Below are 21,745 nucleotides of genomic sequence, written 5' to 3'. Positions count from 1 at the left end.
AGGCAGCCTTGCAATCAATACTGTTTCGGTATTACGACGGAAACACTCTCGCCTGTTATGTGTTCTACTCTCTCGGTGTCTGTCTTGGAAAAGCCTATGGGTTCCACCACGGGTTTGGAGGTGAGACAAGAGAGGTTCCAAGTTTGAACACAGTGTAGTGAGTAAAGGGAGGACCGAGAGTGAGACCCGAGGAGTAAGGGTAAGATCCAGCCCGTGGTCCGCATACTGATGTCGTCGTTCCAGCCGAGAGTTTAACGAAAAAAATAAACCGAAACAAAGATAGTACAGAGGGAATTACTAAAAACAAAACTCGATTCTCAAAATGTCCTCAAATATTTAGATCTATCTTAACCTTTTAAAATAATAAATGTTGAATATTTTTTTTTTTTTTTTTTTTTTTTTAAGAAAAACATATTAATTTTCATAGTAGAAATATTTATTTTTATAAATGTCTATAGAATAGATTCAACCAAATCTTGAGGCAGTTGAAAATGGTGTTAACTAATTCCGAAAATGATGTTAGTCATCCCAAGGTCTCGTTCGCAAAAACAGCGGCCTATAAATCTTTTCACACGCATGTTGATGATAATCTGTCAGAAATAATTTTTCAATTCTCGGTATTAGAGCATACAAAAGAGTGCAAAGTGTTTAACTCTGGAGCTGGATGGAGTTAACGAGTGAGAGTGTGCCCTGAAAGCTGTCTAAGCTAACTGAGGGTGTGACTCTCGAGGACAAACGATTGGTCGCTCAGGGCGCTTTTGGACGATTAGCTCTGGGTAAAAGACTTGCCAGAGCATAAGGTATCCATCGTGTGCATCAGCAGCGGCAGAAAGAACCAGCGGATGAGTGGAGGAGCTGGGCCAGGCCTTGTCCTGGCGGGTGCCAGTTGTTGCAGACTCATGTGTGCGCAGGTAGCCCCAAGCGATTTAATATTTCTGGCTATACACATGTATAAAGTATATAATATGAAGCTGAACATGTAAGATGGCGTTGGAGTGTAGGAGAGGAGGCTCGAGAAGAGTCTCCAGCTCGATTCTTTGGTCCTTTATTCCGAAAAAAACGCAGCAGTTCCAGTAAGTGGGTACTTCTGAATTGGCTCCCCCTCGTTCCACTCACTGGATCATCATTCGTTCGCCGAAAATTCGATCATTATGATGTAAATGATGCCCGGAGGCAGCAATTGTTTCCAGTAGAACGAGCCCGTTGGCTGCTCCCGGCTGCGGGCCTTCTCTTGTGCCCCACACGTCTAGTACCACCGAAACCAGCCTTGCCAGGAGGCACTAATCCAGAATAAAACCTGGACGCTCTTCTAATCCCGCCGAAATTCGGTGTTTCAAGGCAAAGGTCGATTTCGTCGAGTCTTAATCGCCGATGCACGAGTACTTGGGACACCCCCTGGGGCCTTATCTTCCTCCTCCGTACCTTCTTGGCTCTTTTTCCTGATTCTCAAATTCTCCTCCCGACCCGAATCCCCCTTCTAATTTGCGCTCGGCGTTCCCTTTTTTACGACCGTAATTTCGGATTCTTCGCTAACGCTCGAGCTAAAAATCCTCGAAACTCTAAATATATATGTATATGTTCTTTAAAGTTGTTTTAGGCCAAGGAGTATTATCATCACCAGCATAAGGAGCCTCCAGAAATTTATCAGAAATGAGCCAAGTTTAATATTTTTAACACGCGAGTATGTGGGCATTCAAAATCTAAAATAGGTGGGTGTTTAGCTCAACGTACGCAAACTATTATACACAAATTCATCACATATTTATATTATTTTTTTCTCTACACATAAAATTTTATTATATTGTTCTTTTGGTTTTTTTGTTTAGTTGGAGGTTGAGTTTTGTAAGGCCCACAATAACCATTATAGTAATTTCACGGTACGACGTCTATTCCACGCGCTCAGAGAAGCAGGACTAATTTCATTAGGGATAAATATCATCATTACATTTTGCGACCGTCCCGAAAATTGGCAAGGTTCGTCCGGTTTTTATTTTCATTTATTTTTTTTTTTTTTTCAACTTAATACTTCTTTTTACTTTATACCAGCATTCACTCATATTAATATAAATATAACCCGTCACTTTTTTTGCCAAGCTCCCCTTCCCCGGAAGAAAGACCGCACCCCATCAAATGTGTTCGTGTGTATATCAAGGTCCAATTTAAATCAACGTTTAAATAATACCAAAAATTATATACATTTAGGCCCATAAATTTAGTGTGTCCCATTCCTAATTCATAATTTGATCGTTAATGTTACAGTCATTAAACTAATCCGCTGGCTGTCTCTGCAAACTCATTGTTATTATTTTTAATATTAAAGCCTTTTAAATACCTTAATTTAATTTTTTCTTTATTAAAAGATTTAATCTTAACTTATTAGCAAAAATTTCAGCAATTTTTGGTGATTTTCATTAAGTTAAGAATAAAAAATTAAAAATTCACCAGTCTTGAGTATAATAACCTAATTATTATTATTATTTCATCGACATAGACGTCCTATATTAATATGTGTACTCAACAAATGATAGATAAATGTAGAATTAAATTGGATTGGTGACGAAGTAAACTCGGTGTGCGTGTGAAAACAAGATTGATTCAGTGATGTCGCAATCAAGTCACTTTAACGGTATAACTAGTGGCTGGTGTGGAGAATAGAGCGTATGGATCAGAGCTGGATAGTAATAGTAATAGTGGTAACTCTGGAATAGAGAATTGAGTTATCGATATTCTCGATGCGAGAGATCGAGTTAAGAGACAGTGCACCAGAGAAAACGTACGCGAGGAAACGATTATCCCCATTATTCGCACATGTAACTCGACGGATTAACGGATCAATAGAGAGCTGTACTCTTCTTATCGCGGCATACCTCGAATGCCTATTGGTATATCTTGAAATACATCGGGTTTTAGAGCGAAAAAACCACGGAAAATAATAACAATAATTAAACGACCAGTTACTTGAAGTATATCTGTCACTTTGGCGCTGCCGCGCAGCGTAACAACCGATTACCGATCACCCGATATTAAGCGACTAATTGTTCCTGCTAATTGACAAAGTTCTCAGGCTTTAACGCGATTGATTCTCAGTTCTCAGTATCGGGTCAGTTGTTTGCAACAACTTACATGTTTTCTGATTTTTTACACCGCGATTAAACTACCAAGCTTGTAATGTAATAACTTTAATTCTGACGATTCAAAATGCGTGAGAGTTAATTACGAAAAATCTACGATCTGTGATCACTCACTTCAATTATCTTTTTTTTTTAATCATTGAGAATGATTTTTATTATTGATATTTAAAATGAATAAAACTAAAATTTCAACACTTCAAACCTTGAACTTGACGACGTATTTTCCAACTTTGTGACACCGAGCAAAATAAGGGCGAGCAAGTTTTTTTATCCCCTGTGGAAAGTCGAAGACAGAGAGTCGACCACCGGGGTAAGTAAACGTGCGTATTGCGGCCGACAGCTGTCAAATAAATGTTGAAAAAAAAAAGTACAAAAAAAGGAGAGTGAAATAAAATAAAATAAAAAAATAAAAGGAAAAAGAAAAAAGAAACGAAAGCGCTAGCCGAGCGAAATTTCAAGTGGGTCGCGCGCGAGCAGGGGTTGCGATCACCCCCGGGGATCGTGAGTAGAGTGCCCTCGGGACCATATCGAGGCCGTGAAATCTTTTCGACTGGGAATATAAAGATCTGAAGATGCTATCGCGCAACCGTACGGCTTCATAAATCCATAAATTGATATCGCAGACTTTAAATTTATCAATTATTATTATATTTCAATTTCTTAGGTCATTTCACTTGTTCCATTCAACTACTACTCGATAGATTATTTATGATAGTTATCAATATTAATAACGCCCGTTTATTCAATAGATGAATACCGAAATAAATAATTGACTCCATTGAAAGCTCAATAAATTTAAATTTATCTATAATACTATAAGATTAATTTTTAATTCAACTGACAACTAAAATTATTAAGCGTTCAATAAAGCAATAAATAAATTTATTAAATATTTCGCGTCAGTAATTTTGTGGTACAAAGGAACATTTTCATCAAAGACTTGAATTAGAGTAAGAGTAAGATGTAAAAAATTTGCTTGACTTTACAAGTTAAATAAAGTGAGCAGAGATGCGACTACTTAACATTACTTGAAAGCCTGCGCATATCACGCGTTGTCTTCAACATCACCCTTGACTCTTCAATACACTCGACACTTCTTCATACTACTACTATACTATACTATACTTCACTGTACTAAACTATACGATGTGTTGTACTCCAGCAGGGGTTGGCTGTGCAGTGGCCGGAGGGCGGCAAGGCGCGTCGGCGAATTTTCGAGGGTGGCTTCGCGCGTCAATGGTTTATCAAGAAGCACTTGTTTAAAAGGCACCCCCTCGTCATGTTGCATCGCATCGCGCTGACATGTCCCAAAAGCCAATTCGTCTGTCCAACACATATATAGAAATACATACATACATGTCGAGATATATTAAACTTAAATTTCGAAATGCGGTGTGAATGAACGAACAAATGTCTGCGTTAAATAACCTCAATGCTCTCGTCAGAGGGTTAGAATATCGGATATGTATACATTAGGGTGATTCAAAAAAAAAGAATATTTTTTTTTTCGTTTGGTACTCTGAAAAATAGGTTCCTAGACACCTCTAAGAAAGCCTCTCCAAGCATGAGTTCTTAATTGTAACGGGAAGGTCCTCCTTCTTACAGTTTTCTATTTTTTCTTATTATCAGATAGAAAAATGTATATCTCGCTTCCAACTACTTGAAAAAATATCTTGTTCCTTAGATTTTGTAGGAAATTGAATGCTCTACAAAAAAGGTCTCTTACGATTTTTTCGTAAACCCAACCGTTTAAAAGATATTAACGGTTAAAGTTTGATTATTTTTGGGAAAATTTTTTATTTCTTATGAATTTTATAACTCAATGAAAAAAATCATTATGAATGATGAAACTCATAGTTTTGTAGGAAATTTACTGCTCTATAAAAATGGTCTCTTATGATTTTTCGATCAAGTTGAGCGTTTACGAGATATTCATCGTCAAACATCAATGCATATCAATTTTTCTAGTTTTTGATCAATAATTCGAAAAATTTCAATTTATTCTGTGAGTTTCAAGGAAATTTAGACAAATTTGAGTTTCTATGAATAGAAATATGTTATGAACTATTTTTTTAATTAGTTTTTTTAGTCTTGGACATGTTTGATTACATTAAAACAAAAAATTAGTGCATTTTTTTAAATATATAATTCAATTTAGTGTGTTTCACATGTGTTTCACTTTTTTATCGAAGAATTTATTTATTTAATTATCAACTGCCATATAATTTTCAATATTTTCAACATAACGGTACACTTTTACTGTAAATAATTTCCTCTATTGCAGTTTGGGTAGTTTTTTCGATGTTCTTTGATAATTTGCAATAAGTATTGGAATTGCTCTTCATTTTTGTCAAGCATTGATTATACTCACTAACTAATGCAACAGCTCGTTCTGCTGAATCATTAACAACTTTCAATTGGTTAAAGTATTCTTTATTTTCAATGTAACTGTCATTAGTAGGCCACGATTCAATATCTTTATCAAGGAAGTCATATGGTAAATCAAAGATTTTAAAGAGATTTAAAGACTTTTTAGAAACAAAGTCACTCAGACTTTTTGCGTTAATGAATTTAAATCGTTTTTATCAATTATAAATTTTTAGCTTTAGAATCTGTACCGTTACGAGTATTAACAGCTCCAACAATATTTTTTTACTTCCAATGAAACGGTATCGTCAAATAATGATAAAATGGCAAGTTCATCACTTAAATACCATAAATGCAAAATCATTTTTTCACAAGTTGCTGAAGAAATCAATGAATTGATATTTTTGTACTCGAATAAATTTTTCAAAAACTGCAAGTCATGATTAGCAGCAGTTGTTGCAGAAGTTGATGAAAACCAAGCTTTTAAATACAGTGTAACTATAAATATACAAATTTGCCGAAGACCGTCCAATTCTTTATTAGAAAGTTTAAATTCATTTCTGAATAGAAACATTTTTAAACTGTAAATTGCCTTCGCCATCCACCTAGCATGATGAATTGCACCAGGACGTTTGAAAAAATTTCTTCTTGAGGCATTTCTCCAAGGAAAATCAACGACAATTCCAACAATTCTTTATAGTCATCTCGGGGTTGTAGAAACTATCAAAAACAATTAAAAATTTGTCAGAAACAAGAAAATTTTTTTCTTAAAATCGCAGTTAAATCATACCTGTAAGGATTGTGCAATTAAACTAGATATTTCATTTTTTTATCCAAAATGATATCAGCAACAACAGTATCTTCAATTCCAGATTTATAATTAGTTTTATTTATTTCATCCCATGATTTTTTAAATCTTCCGAACATTGGTACGTTTGGCCCAGATGACACAGGCCAATATACTTCAAATGCACTTCTCAATATGATCTCAAAAATGTGGTGACGACATGGTAACCAGATTAACTCTCTTCCCAAAGTCTTTTCAATTGCCTTACATGTACCGTTATGAATTCCTGTATAAAGAAAATAGATAACTATCGTTAAATTTAATATTTTCAACAAATTGTAGATTATATTTAAAATCCAAATGAGTAAATAATTCTCAATAATTAAAAGTGAAATTCAGTAAGCAATAAAAATTAAACTAGAACGTTAATAATTAAATATTTTTTAGATTAAATTATCATTGATAAGTTACCTGTATTAACTGCCGTCGTGTCAAAACACATCGCCTTAACATAATTAGTAATACCCCATTCACTCAATGTCGATAAAATGGCTGATGTTTGATTGTCTGCCGTCCCAGAATTCATTTTTGGAACCCCAAGTAATTGTTCGGTACCAAATGCAGTTAAAATAACTGGTAGCCGTTCCACAGATTTTGATCCAACAAGGTCATTCAGCATTTTTCCGTCCCAATGCACAACGTATTTATCGTGTGTCTTAAAGTTGTCATTAAGTCCTTTAGCAATGTCTTCTCTTTGAAGCATACGAGCTCGTTGAATTGAACTATAACTGAGCGTTGTATCTTCAATTTTAATACCTACTGCTAGTAAAACCGGAGCAATAATAAACATCGCATTTCTACTGCTGACATTAGCTCGGTCGAGTCCAAAAATGACTTCAGGAGTTAAGACATCAAGTTTTGCTCGTTTTGTCGGAATTGGAGGTTCATACTCTGAATCAGATCCAAAATTTGTAACTCCACTTAATGTATTCGTAGAGAACGACTCTGATTTTTCACTTGGAACAATCGCATGACTGGTAGACGGTTGATCTAAGTCTGGAATAAGATCTGTTTTATAAATTAAACGAAGAAAATGTATAGAATTCATTCATTTTGATGACAAATAATTAAGAAAGGACTCCAAAAATTGTCTAGTCAAATGTCATCTAGTCATCTATGAAAAGTTACACTACTACCTGACTTTATAATAATTAAATATCTCAGATACTTACTACTCTCATCTATTCCCATCATAGTTGTGGTTAAGTTTGATACAGGTACATTATTAGAAAGAATCTCTTTATGGGTACCGAATTTTTGATCCAAATACAACTTTCTAATATTATCATCAAGCACTTTTAAGGATTTTTCGCTCACAATGTCGAATAATTGTTCAAGATCAGTCTGAAATTTCATTTCCTTTTGGTTTTGCGCTGAATTCTTTTTATCGAAATTTTTTTGTAATTTTAACCATTGACTGTGATAGCGAAGAAATTTTTTGACTGCATTAGGAGCTCCACTAGTTGGAATCTGATTTTTTCTCCACAGTTCAATAACTTGGTCAACTGAATTTTTAGCACTTTGTTTGATTGAATACTTTAAAATTTTAAGTTGGTAGAAAAACACACGCATAACCTCTTTCACTTTTGGTAACTTACGTTCCGAAATTCTTTGTAGAGGTATTCCGATAAAACGTATTTCTTTATTCATTGTAGGTTAATTGATGATAAATAAATTTATGTGATGATTATAAGACTTATTTAAAATGAATTATTTTATTACGTATTCAAGATGATCAGTTTTAGGAACACTGAAAATACGGTATTAAATGGGTAGATACTGAAGATAGTTGAGAGTAAAAAACATAGATGGCGTTAGTTTCAGAAGACAAACAGAAGAAGAAATGGAATTCAAAACAAAAATCCCCTCGAACGAAAATTTTATGTATATTTTGTGAAAAACAATTTAAAAATACGCACTGAACAAATTTCATAATAATAAATGACAACGCGATTAAGATTTTAAATTATTAAAGATAAAATTAAAAAAATATTATTAGAATAAAAACTTTCAAATGAATTTTTGAACAGAAAACATCTATAGGAGTTGCTTTTATAATAAAAACTCAAATTTGTCTAAATTTCCTTGAAACTCACAGAATAAAGTGAAATTTTTCGAATTATTGATCAAAAACTAGAAAAATTGATATGCATTTATGTTTGACGATGAATATCTCGTAAACGCTCAACTTGATCGAAAAATCATAAGAGACCATTTTTATAGAGCAGTAAATTTTCTACAAAACTATGAGTTTCATCATTCATAATGATTTTTTTCATTGAGTTATAAAATTCATAAGAAATAAAAAATTTTCCCAAAAATAATCAAACTTTAACCGTTAATATCTTTTAAACGGTTGGGTTTACGAAAAAATCGTAAGAGACCTTTTTTGTAGAGCATTCAATTTCCTACAAAATCTAAGGAACAAGATATTTTTTCAAGTAGTTGGAAGCGAGATATAAATTTTTCTATTTGATAATAAGAAAAAATAGAAAACTGTAAGAAGGAGGACCTTCCCGTTACAATTAAGAACTCATGCTTGGAGAGGCTTTCTTAGAGGTGTCTAGGAACCTATTTTTCAGAGTACCAAACGAAAAAAAAAATATTCTTTTTTTTTGAATCACCCTAGTATACATAGAAAAAATCTATACAAGCAGGATAATGTACTTGTGTTGGCCGCAAGCTTTTCAAACGTACACGCGTCGTTGACGTCAGCGTCGCCAGTCGTGTCTCAGTAATTGAAGTTATTGCAATATTGTGTCCTGTCAACGAACCCTGTCCGTCGACGTTCATTTTCCTGCTTTTCGAGATAGATATAGATATGAATATACATATGTACTCCATACTGGATGCTGCATGCAACACGTATGACAATACAAGGCTTACTGTACTATATGTTGGCATCAGTATTAGAATACAGAGAAACAACGAAGCAAGTGTAGAGTGTAGGCTGCAGTTTGATATGAGTAGAGTGTACGACCGAAGAGATATTAGGTGAGAGGATAGGTACATCCATCCCATACACATATGCATCTATACATATGTTGATTGTATGCAGAAGAGTGTAGAAAGCATAAACTCACGTCAACTTAGTGGTAGAGACGAATTATTGTGTAACAGTTGTGTGATGCTCGCAACAACGTCGCATATCCGGTTTGAATTCTGTCACGGACTAATACGTTTCAAAAACACAGGCATCCAACGGTGTCATGACATATCAGACATCAGACGCAAAACTGGTGAGTATTGTCATTATTATGACTGATAGCGACCAAAATTTCATTAAATTCACTCGGCTCTTGGCTTCACTTAACTTTCGCGACTGAATTGCTGTTGATTCTAAACTTTAGCGTTTGATTGTTTTAATAATGGCTGGTACACGTATACTTTGTATATATCCATGTCTGTGTGAATTTTAGGATACAGGTGAGTAGGTGACAGCACAAAGTTTTTTTTTGATCGACAGGATTTTCACACCGTTGAATATTTACGAGCTTCCCATCAGCGATATCATCCTCGTACGGCGTACTTCCGTTTTAGTCTCTTTTTAAATATTATTCAAACCAGAACGCGGCGATCTAAGCGACTGCGATCATGTTCAAAAGCCGTGATGGATCAATTATTCCTTTTTTTTTCTTTTCTATAAATATCTCGCTAAAAATTGATAATTTAAACTATCAAGAAAATTCTAAGATACTTCTGAGATAAGAGTCTTGGGAAAAATATTCTGATATTGCCATTTTAGGCAATAAGCGAGAATAAAAAAATATGATTCCTTGCTTTGACTCTTGTTTTGTCTACATATTTTGATATTTTAATTTTTTTGAACTTGACTCTTTACTAGCGAGAAAATTTAGCGATCATGCGCCATCTATCGGCGATTTTCAACACTTTCTCTGGCTGAAAAATTTTCTATGGGCATATTAAGTTATTAAAAATTATATATGAACATTTAAGACTATATCAGAAATTTTTTTAACTTGGTATTTTCTTGATTTTGGAAAAATAACCAAACCACCCCTTAATTCATACGAAAATGAAAATATCTGAACCCCAAGTAATCTAGAGACATAATCGTCTTATATACCGCATGGCTATCCCTTTGTTCATGTTCGTATGTCTTTATGTGTATGTCTGTTTATCCGCTAATGTATGCACCGTTTTCAGAACAATTCCGGGTGTGTTGAAGTCCGCAACGTTATATACCCTCGATGAAAACGCCGGCGGGCTTTATAGACGCAAGTACAGGAAAATAAAAGCGACTGTGGTGCAGAATACCTCGTTTTATTTAACTTTATTCAATTTTGGGGCTGTTCCGAGATGAGTGGGAAGCGAGCAAGTTGAATCAAGTAAGATAAAAAATACAAATTACTGTACGAAGGGTCTCTGATCTTCGTTCATGTCCATATAGATACAGATGCAAGATGTGTATCCATATATGTGAGTATCAAAGTATACCCAAGCAGAGTGGGAGGCTAAATTAATTCACATCCCGTTGCAATACTTTTTATGACGTAACTGCGGTTTGTTAGCCGTTATTCAACGCGTCAATTGGATTTCGTGAGTCGCCTACTCTATTTTTTTTTTGTCTCGAAAATTATGCCCGCACTTTCTCCTTCAGTTGTTCACCAAAACTAACAATAAAGCGTCATTAAATAAAATATAAACGTTTTGTGTACATATTTAAATACTTAAATTTGGAGGAATATTTTTAAAAAGTTGGCAGTGCTGGGCGATATAATTGCCGATAAATTTGTTTGCGTGTTTATGTATTCAGGCTTGTTGTTTGTTTTTGTAAGCAGGGGGACGAATGTCGAGATAGGAATGAAAATATAAAATACGTGCAAGGTCACGTGGTTTTAAAATAATAGACAAGAAAAATATACGCTGTAAGCGTGAGTGTGCAAAACAAAAATATCGTTGACTGTACCGCTAATTTATGTGGGTGAGGGTATATTATACATATATTGTATATATACCTACCGGAGAACAAGACTATAAAAGCCGCTGGTTAATGGACCGTTTTCATTGATACAAAAAGTCAATGTTTTAGTTGTAAATAAATAAATAAAAAAAAATAAAATAAATGTTAAATTCTTGCATGCTCTCGTTATGGACAGAACGATAAAGCACTCGCGTTATCTCGTTCTACAGTCAATTAGCGTCTGTGCCAAAGTCGCATCGTGAGTGGATTTTAATGCATTACAGTGGGTAGGGGGACCGGCGAGAAAAGCGCCGCCTCATATCTATCATTCGGATGCACTGCTAAAATACTTATATATAAATAAATGTCCAATAAATTACTCACATTCTACCAGGATTTTGATAACAATAATTGAGAAAAAAAATTAATTTTATGTATTGATTATTCAAAAACTACTCACCGGAAAAAATCATTACAACTTAATCTTACAGCCTGGATGCCTCCCTATCATCCCTCTCTCCCTCTCCCACTGGTTTTATCCCTCGTAAACTTGTTCGAGTTGTTGCCGACAGAGCGACAGTAATCCGAAACCCACGTGACTAGTATCACACACAAAATAACTAACCCGTCCTTTAGGTCCTAACTGACCCAATGGACGATGTAGAATGTAGTGCGCACTTAACTTTAACAAAACCTCCATCAGACGTTGGTCAAGCTCATCCAGCCCAGAGGCTCACTCTTTAAACATGTATGCTCATGGATCCCGGGTTTCAATCCCTTTTATCTTATCCGTGTATTCAATTGAATGGACTCTTACCCTCCGGGTATTCACAAAGTTAATTACTTTCCCTTTTCATTGAAATTATTTTTCCAGATTTACCCTTTGTTTACTTTAATTTTCGCTAATTTTTCCTTTATTTATCCGACTCTCGGCATTAAAACCACAACTTATTTCTTTTGTGGTACTTCCTTTGTTCTCTGTGCCAGTTTTCTTTTTGTCTTTTGCTCAACAACCGGACATTTCTTTTTTTTCTTCCCCATCATTTTTTATCTTCTAAGCACAATCCGCCTCGTCTTTTATAGATTATTTTTTGTACGATCGCGATCACACGAGTGAGTGCTACTCAATAAATGCTCGAGTAATGATACCAAAAAGCTACTACTATTGGAATCGCAAGACAAAGAATCTCAATGTGTTATGTGTTGCTTATTTTTTTAATAAGTACAACCACGTGCACAATTTTCCCATTTCAAAATATTTTTCATTGCTTAAAAAAATTTTTTTTCTGTAAATTTAACAGTCTTTTTTTGTAAATATAACCTAATTATTTTCTGCAATTTTCACAAATTTTTTCCGTGAGTGTTTTAAATTGGGGTAGCAGTGCAATAAGTATAATATAATTTTATTATTATAAAAATTAAAATTAAAATTAACTAATCAACAGTAGATAGAAGACAATCCTTAGTCTCTGTATCTGGTTAAACAAAAAAATAATTCAGTCTTCCGAGTATATTTTTGCTTTAGCTGCTCTGCCGAGAAGCACCGTACGTTAGCGACTACTATTCAAAGCTCAGAGCCACGCCGAATAAGAGCAGCTACTATAGAGGAACTTGTGTGTACACGGAGTACGGGAGAGTATGGTAAGTAGTAGCACCCCTACCGCATAACGCAAAGCTCTCCTGTCTGACCTGCGGGTACTCAAACACTTGTAGCCTTGCTCTCTTCCATTCCATTCTATTCTATCTTATTCGATTCTGTTCCGCTCCCACCCACACAACTCTCCCCTATATTCACGGCCTTTGCCGCCCCTCACGCGCCTAAGGTGGATACTACAAGCAACCAATTGTTTTTTTTCTTCTTCATTTTCTACAACAAAAAGTATTTTTCAATAATTATCGATAATGACGAAAAGTTTAATAATTTGTAATATTTAAGGATCGAGTATCGGACGGTGATCTCCGGGCACATAACCCGAGGCCATGAAAAATACGGTATATAGAGTATTTTGCCTTATTAAGCTCTATCTGTAACTTTAATCTTTCTGTTTAATAGCGAGGTGCTCTGAAACATTGAGACAGAGGCTTATCCTTGTATGACCCGTGAGAACGTTACTGGATATTATTACTGTCGTGTGTTTGAACAGACATTACACGTATAAATAAGTTCTGCATAAATCGTGTGTGCTCTCTCTGCTCCTTCTGTTCGTGTAATTCTTATGTACTAAGTGAATTTTATAATGTATGAAGAAACAATGTGCCGACTTAACCGAAATCTTTAACACCCTTGACCACATTTGGAGTGTGAATACACTGTCAGCTATCATTTTAAGCTTATTATTCAATTGGAAAGTACATATGATAAGTATAAATTCCATGTCAAGTCATCTTGATGACCAATTTTGTGACTGTATCACTTTTGAAAATTATTTTATTTATTATTTTAAAATTACATGTTTACAATTTTTTTATCTATAGAGTATAGTATTTTTTGCTCATATTTAAGTATGAACTTTAAAGTAACCCATTGAATTATTTTATTCGATTTTTTTTTGATGCGATAATTTTTTTATGTAGTTTTTTTTGGTAAAAATTTAGAAAATAATCTTTGCCTTTTGTTAATATTTCTTAAAAAAAGTCTAATTATTTTTTTTTTAATGTTTTTAACCCACCAATCATGAGACACGAATTTTTAAAAATTTTGCTAATTTTTTTTTGTATCCGAAATTTGGTAAAAATGATTTATTCCATCAAAAACTACAAAAACAAAATCTAAATTAAATTTAACTTAACAAAAGGTTTAATAGAAAAATATCAAGCAAAGGGTCTATCAAAATTAATATCAATAAATTTTTCTGACATTCCAATCATAAACTAAATACGAAAATAAATTTCTTATAAAGATCGTTGATGAACGGGTAAAACGTCACCCTCGATAAACATATTTACATTAAAGTCGAATAATATTAGATATTTGTGGGAAGAGGGGCCATGAAAGCCAGCATGACCAGACCTGTAATGAGAATTCTCACCCCAGTGTCCCATAATCCACATTAACCATTTACCATTTATATCTTTCTCGCTTAATTGTTGGATCTCTTTATCTATCGTTTGAGTCTAGCTGTTGCTGCTGCTGTATTACCGCATTGAGTAATAATATACGAGGCACAAGGTTCCGCTAATGTCGTCACGTCAGATAGTTACAGTCATCCGGTTCGGTAATAAAAGGGTTGGCGCATGCGAGCGGTTTTACTCCGACATAAAGACCAGCCCTCGTTCATTGAGGGTGTACCGTATACTAGCCAACCATGGGCTCTTGAATCCATGCTGATATTAGGGTGATTGCGTGACATACTCCTGACAAAATGTTTACTTAGTTAGATTTTTTATTTTTTTAATCATCCGTCGATTATTGATGTAAGTAGTGATGTCAGATTCTCATAAAAAAATTAATTAGTTTCCTGACATCACTGTAAATTTAGATTATCGATATAAGTATTAATAAAATTAGACATAAGTAATTTAAATGTCGAATAAATTAATGTGAAATGTATCCCTGCACTCGTACTCAAGCCATTGTTTGCTCTTTATAATTTCACCCCCGCTGTTAGTGGGTAGTCTGCAGTTATCCACCCCTCATCGAATCACCGTTAATATAAAGCGAAAGGACGAGCATTATTATTATTATCATTATTACGGTTATATACATGTCTTATCAACTTAAACATCGATTTACTAACTGCCAACTTTATTTATTTTGACAGCGCGGTTTGATATTGAAACTTTTTTTACGTCTCGTTAAATCTGGTACTCTAAAAAATCTGTGAAATTAAAATTTTTAAAAATATTAATTTTATTTTGCAAAAATGTCAACCTAAAAATGCTAATTTTACATCAGAAAATTTTTTAATTTTACGTTAAAAAAATGCATTACATCAGACTTCATAAAATTATATTATTTTTACGAATCCATTCCTGGAAATGAAAAAAAATTTTTTTTTTTTATTAACATAACATAAAATGGCTTTACAATTTTTACATTTCTATTTCTGTAATTTTAAAAAATAATTTCATTATTTAAATAAGAAAAATTTTGTCTCCACCGTATTTATATGCCAAAATAGGTATTCAAAAGTTAAATTTAATATCACTGAAACGGTTTTAACCTAAATTTGTGCTTTTTAAAGGTTTTATGTAATTGCAATAATATAAAAACTAAACCTCTGATAAGATAATTGATTCGCATGAATAACTTGTTAAATTAATTATCTAAAATTACAATAAAAAAATAAAACAATAAAGAGCCTGCATAGTAATGAGACAGAAGAGGATGAAACCGAATGCAATATGGCCCGACGTAATTTTGAGAGCCGAACTGTTCTTCCTCGGTGGTGATCGTCGTCTTAGTTGTCTGCCAACGCAAACAACCGCTATTGGGTTTCCAGTTAATGAACCGAGGGCCAGCGTCTTCAGAGGCATTTTTTAGCAGTAGGCTTGGCTTAAATTGAACCTCTTTCCACCCCATCGGCGCTCCACTTCCTCCAGACGCTTAGGCTTTATTGCAATTTTATTCTTATTGATTTTTATTGATATTAAAATTTCTTTTCTCTTTTTTTTTACGGCAGAATAATTTTTAACAGTGACTATTTTTGTTGTATAAAAATGCGCTGGTAATGATAAGGCTGAGAGCTGTTGCTTAAGGAAACGGAAATGGGCTCATGTAATAAGTTAAAAAAATAAAATAAATGACGGAGCAAAGTGTTGGGTGTACGGCAAGCAAGGTATCGTGGATGGTATCGCTGGCGGACGCAAGTGTCCAGTTCACTAAGCGGATCCCCGATAATCCGGATTACGTATTTGCCCGGTACGTTTCTGCCTGCCATCTCGATTTCTCGTGTAGTGTTCTCTGGTGAACCCACAGAGACGTATTTGCCTCGTGGCAACAGCATCGTCTGGTCAGGTAATCTGTCTGTTCAACACTCCGCAAGTGGTTCCTTCCTGAAAAGGTTTCACTCCTCAATTCCGCACCAAAGATCCGCAATCAATTACTTTCTATCGATTCCATATATATTTAATAATTTTACACCTACGCTAACCTAACGCTGCTACGACAAATTAAATAAATATGTTATTGATCCCTCGAGTGTTATAATCAACGATCGCTGATCGGTAAATAAATTTAATTTATTTCTCTTGAGAACAATAATGATAATAAAATAACCGACCTACAGTTAGCTTTAGATGAAATGAACGCAGTTTATAGAAATTGTATTGATAGAAAAGAAAGATTGTACATTGTGAGTGGTGATTAAATGCATATGATGAAAGAGTGGAAGCATTAGGTGTACGTGCTCTGCATACTGATTTACGGCTGATTGATTGGCTCTGTTTTCACCAACTATCTCCTTCTCTCTTTCTCATCTTTTTGCTTCTTCCATATTCTCTGTTAATATTAAATACAAACAGTTCTGTCCTTGTCTTTATATGTTTTTTTTTTTTTCAACCCCTTACTGAAATTCTTGTAACGGTTTTGTTCAAATAACGAACAAAATTATTAACACTAATAACGGATTTTGATGTTTAACATTTTTTTTTTTTTTTTTGGTAAAATTATTTATATTAATTTTTTTTTTTATAAATAATACTTCAAGAATTCAAATGAAGTTAAACAAAAATTATTTAATGTTTTAAGGGTATATAAATTTATTAATAGACAAAATTTTGTAAAAATTTTTTTATTGATATTTTTTAAAATGTAATTAATAAATTTTTTACTTAAAAAAAAAAAAAAAACTGATGCTGCACTCAATTTCAAAGATCCATGAGCATGGGAAGATGACTGGATCATCTAAAATCAAAATTTAAAATAAATTAGCCAACTATCTAGCTAAAATATTATTATTATTAAAAAAAAAAATTCGACAGCTTAATATATAAAAATAAATTTCGGTTGCTTAAAAAATTACAAGCCTTAAAAAATAAGGAATAAATGTAAGAATGTAATGTTTTGGGTGAGTTTGTCAGCAACGAAAAACATATAAACTTATTTAAAAAGTCTGGAGCTGACACGAGACACTAATGTAAGAAAAATGTAGTCAGACATGGAGATCGGAGTTTTGTCGAGTAGTGACTGGGATCACGCGAAACACAAAGAGTGAGCACACAAGAAATCGTTGATCCGTAATGTAATTGTTTTTGACGCGGTAATTTTACAGTGTCATGGGTACACGTCTGTGTAGAGTAGTCGCGAGCTGCTGCATCATCCGATCCCTCGTGTATTTCACTCTTGATAAAACAGAGCCGAGCGTGCATCGTTACTATACGTTACACACATCTCGTCACAAATTTGGTACGTGGTCTCTGGCCCATGTGTTACCCATTTTCCCTTGGCGATACTCTCCAGTAAAATCGAGTGCTAGCTACCTGCCAAAAGTTTTGTTCGGTGTTTGCTCCCCCGGTCAGAGTATCAGAGGTGGAACCTTCAGATTAAAAACTCCAGATCAAACTTAACCCTTAAAAAATTTTGTAGAAATGTAGAATATAAAATAAGCTTTTCACACAAATTAAAAAAATATTTTTTATTTTATTACTTAATATCTCAAACTCAACTCTCTTTTAGCGAGATAATTCAGCGACTATGCGCCATCTATCGGAAATTTTTAACACTACTATTGGCCGATTAATTTAATATTTATTTCGGCCGCATTGAAAAATTTTTCATGGGAAATTATGAGAAGGAATTTATCTATAAATAATATATCTCGAAACTTGTAGTATATCGGTAAAAGCGGAGCAAATAAAAAAGTATCTTATTATGAGACCAGGTTACGGTTGAAAAGAAACAAGTGAAGCCAAGAGGTACGTGAAATGAACAGGAGAAGCTGCACCGCCTGGAGCTACAGACTGGGCGCTGCTCTTTTCATTCTTTCGTTCGTTCGTTCCTCACTACACTCTTTTTATTATTTATATTTTTTATTTTAAACTCAACCTTATTCGTTCTTTATTTCTCTCTACTCTCTTTTCACTTGAGTTACGCCGTCAACCACTCCACCACGTACGTCTCTCATACGTACGCCCGAAGCTCGACGAGCTGAGCCAAGCGACGTTAGAAGAGAGAATTGTTGTGAGAAGAAGGTACCGCCGAGGTTTTTAACAGCCAAGGAGTCAAGTACCAGAGGTAGGATCCCAACCACCAAGTCTGCCGCATTTTAGCCGGGAGCTAATGTAATACCAGCTTCTTTGCCTCTCATTCTTCTTCTTCATCATCCTCATCATCATCATCATATTCTTCTTCATTTTCTAATTCCTTTCGACCCTCCCAACTTCGTCCATCATCCCCCGTTCACGCACTTCAACCACCAGTAATTACAAAGCTAGAGTTAAATCCAAGGGAAATAATGAAAGAACGCACACGTTGAAGATCAGCGCACCAGAATTTTCTTCCGGATAAAATTTCTAGTTATTAAGCGAAAATAAATAAATAAAAATAAAATGATAATGATGTGCACGAGTACGTATTAATTTTTTCGCGGATATTTGTAGCTGGAAGGAACGACTGGATAGCGGAATTTAACTGGTGGGTTATTCCCGTTTGCTGGAATAAGACCCTTAGGTGACAAGTGAAATCTCTGATGTACGTGGATGTTGTTGATGATTGTAAGACATCGGTATGCCCACACCTGGCAAAGCGGTCGTTCCCGGTGCTCGTTCATCGTCGTCAAACTCCTTTACGACTATTATCAGTTTGCAATTCCGGTAAGCCAGTGTGTGTGTATGTGTAAAGACTGATGAAGGGAATGAACGGCAGCATTACAACCATCAGTTCAGTTTCTCAGGGCTGGAGCTATGTACTCTTGACGATCCACTGCCGCGGGGACCATTGCTCACTCGATCCGCTGATTCCGATCCCAAACGTCATCTTGGCTCACCCCCTCGGCTAAATTGGCTGATGCTTATTCTCAGATCACATGAACGTCATTGCTGGCAAAGAGAATGTACAACGCAGTTCACTTTTTTTTTTTTGATAAATTTTTTTTTTATTTATGCATTGAACTATTATATATTTTTTGGTTACGAATTTATTTGTTACACTCTAAAATTTACTATTTAATAATTACGATAAAATTTTTATTACAAAGTAGATAACACCAAAAGTATGTAAAAAAATATGAAATTCAAAGCTTTGTTCTGTTAAATTAATAATTCTAATCAAGCTATATAAAAATCAATAAAAAAAATATTCTTTGTTTCAAAAGATTATTTTATATTTTTTTAGGAAGTTTCCACTTAATGGACTTGTTCCGTAATTAACATTTCATTTTTTATTAAAACTTTTTATCAAATATATTTTTGTATTTATATCAAAATCAAAATCATTTACAGCCAACATCAAGACCACAGTTACCAGATGTAATAAACTTCAATCAATTTTATTCTGACGCAGAATCTCATGGATCCCAGTCTCGACCATGTCCTATATCTAATAAATGGCTTTAAGTTTGAAATGTTATTTGATATTTTCGATTAATTATCACTTAACAATTTTTCCATTTTGTAATATCAAAACCCAGGCAATAAATAAAAAATTATTCAACCAATCAAAAGCGTTTTTTTTTCTAGCTATTCTAAGCTATTTTTTCATAGCTTAAATTAGTCATTATCGGGCATTATAAACTGGAATAACATAAAATTTAATTTTATATGAACTTATATTTTCAAAAAAATACAAACTAAAAAAAAAGTTATCGATATTTCACGCACTTATTTTTTTTATTGGTATTAAAATTATAACATAACTGTTTTTTTTTTAAATATGCTTTCGAATTCTATAAATAATAACGCCTGTGGCATTGCTCTGATAAAAATAAATCAAAATTAATTTTTTATCACAGGAAATAACAAGATAATTTTATAATAGTTAAGTGGACTGTAAAATCTAATATACTATTTAATTATAAGTCATGAGTTAGTAGGCATTAGTCGTAAAGTTATTGTAGTCAATAGATAACAGATCCTAAAATTAAATTTTTATTTAGTAATTTCTTATTAATTGTCGTACTCTTTACACCTCTCGTAATTAATGTAAGTATATTATATTCTACAGTAGGCTTTTACAAAAATATTAATTAACATAATTTTGACTTTAGGCAAATCCAATGAATAATTTTGACCCATGCTCTAAATTCGAATGCGGTGAAAATGAAAAATGTGTAATTTCTAAAATAAATAATTTAGGAAAATGTATTTATCAGAATGGTTTCCATCTCAATAAATTCGACGAATGTGAATCGAATAATTATTACGAACTTGACACTGGAATTAAAAGAATTTTCAGATGTTGAGTTGAATCATCGATTTTTATTGAGCCGTTGAAAATCCAGCAGTCAAATATTTACAACACAATAAAATCAAAATAAGAATAAAGTGTCGATCTTTGTATATATCATCCACGCATATATCAAGTAAATACGGCAGCGTGACCAATAGTATCGTAAAGAAATTAGAGGGACAGTAATGGTTTCCGGGTACACTGGCTTCCGTTTGGCATACATCTTTTCCAGCTGGTTCTCCGTATCGCCATCTATAAGTTTAATATCAATACACGCATCCATATCCCTGAACAATCTTTAACCGGAAATTCCATTACTTCCGTTTCGCATTATTGATTTTTGATACACCACGGAAGCACGGATCACCAATAATACTATCAACTTTGAATAGGTAATTCAATTATCACTTTCCGTCGTATTAATGTCAACTTTAGTGTTATATTTATAATTGCAATAAAGATCTCTGTGACTAAATTTATCTGCACTTGATAAATTTTGGCAAACAAGGAAGCACAAAATTTAAATCTCTAATCACAGATGATGATAAATGAAAACAACAAAATCTAGACTATCTAAATTGTACGTTGATGTGGAATAACGCGGTATACACACTGTCATCATAGTCAAAATGCACAGCAAACAACGTCGCAATCAGCGCAATACCGCGGCTATCCAGCTGTACCATAAATGCACGAGAATCCGCGCAATATACAACTACTGTATTTTGTGTAAACGTGTTTGGTAGATCTATAGACACAGATATATATGTTTGTATCTATGTATATACATATATATATACGATGTGTTCACGCAAATATATATCCACGCCTCACTGAACTTAAAGACTAACTCCCTGATCATCACCATGCCATGCTGCTCTCACTCAAATTCGTATAATTAATAATTCCACGGATTACGAGGACACTAACTGAATACATTAAATATTCTACTACCTAAATAAACCTCATCATTTTACTATTTATTTTAAGCCTTACATTCTTTTTGTAGTATATAAGTATTTCTAATGTAAAAGTATTTTATCAAAACTTGCTATCAATTTTTTTTCTGTCAATTTTTGCCATTTAAAAATCTCCAAAAATATTAATTTTGGAAAAAATAATAAAGTTATTTACACATAAGCAAATAGTTG

The 21,745-nt window shown here is 33.7% G+C and overlaps 2 protein-coding genes and 1 long non-coding RNA gene across 4 annotated transcripts in view; 2 read left to right on the top strand and 1 right to left on the bottom strand.

Annotated features, from left to right (window-relative positions):
• Positions 1 to 21,745, top strand: part of LOC141529740 (uncharacterized) — a 178,111-nt gene that overhangs the window by 117,548 nt on the left and 38,818 nt on the right. The gene's annotated exons all lie outside the window — the stretch shown is intronic.
• LOC141529512 (uncharacterized) lies at positions 410 to 19,830 on the top strand. Its single transcript, XR_012479600.1, has 3 exons — positions 410 to 1,709; positions 1,827 to 1,974; positions 19,649 to 19,830. It is a non-coding gene; the product is annotated as an uncharacterized LOC141529512 (long non-coding RNA).
• On the bottom strand, positions 6,203 to 8,271 carry LOC141529711 (uncharacterized). The gene is made up of 4 exons (XM_074246388.1): positions 7,518 to 8,271; positions 6,757 to 7,341; positions 6,289 to 6,571; positions 6,203 to 6,218 (listed from the first exon to the last, which is right to left on the bottom strand). Exons 1-3 carry the CDS (start codon positions 7,993 to 7,995, stop codon positions 6,306 to 6,308), a joined length of 1,329 nt encoding a protein of 442 aa, XP_074102489.1. The 5' UTR covers positions 7,996 to 8,271; the 3' UTR covers positions 6,203 to 6,218; positions 6,289 to 6,305.

The sequence above is a fragment of the Cotesia typhae genome, unplaced genomic scaffold (genome assembly GCF_013202065.1).
Source record: "Cotesia typhae breed Kobodo isofemale line unplaced genomic scaffold, CoteBio_Ctyphae contig_48, whole genome shotgun sequence".
Lineage (NCBI taxonomy): Eukaryota > Metazoa > Arthropoda > Insecta > Hymenoptera > Braconidae > Cotesia > Cotesia typhae.
Note: the sequence above shows the minus strand (reverse complement) of the source record. Positions and strands in the feature narration are given on the sequence as shown.

Excerpts from the sequence above, each read along its gene's own strand:
- LOC141529711 (XM_074246388.1), bottom strand. The coding sequence starts at position 7,995 with ATGAATAAAGAAATACGTTTTATCGGAATACCTCTACAAAGAATTTCG. Across the intron at positions 7,342-7,517 it reads GATGGGAATAGATGAGAGTA|ACTTAGATCAACCGTCTACC; the intron begins GTAAGTATCTGA and ends ATCTTATTCCAG. Across the intron at positions 6,572-6,756 it reads CACGACGGCAGTTAATACAG|GAATTCATAACGGTACATGT; the intron begins GTAACTTATCAA and ends TTCTTTATACAG.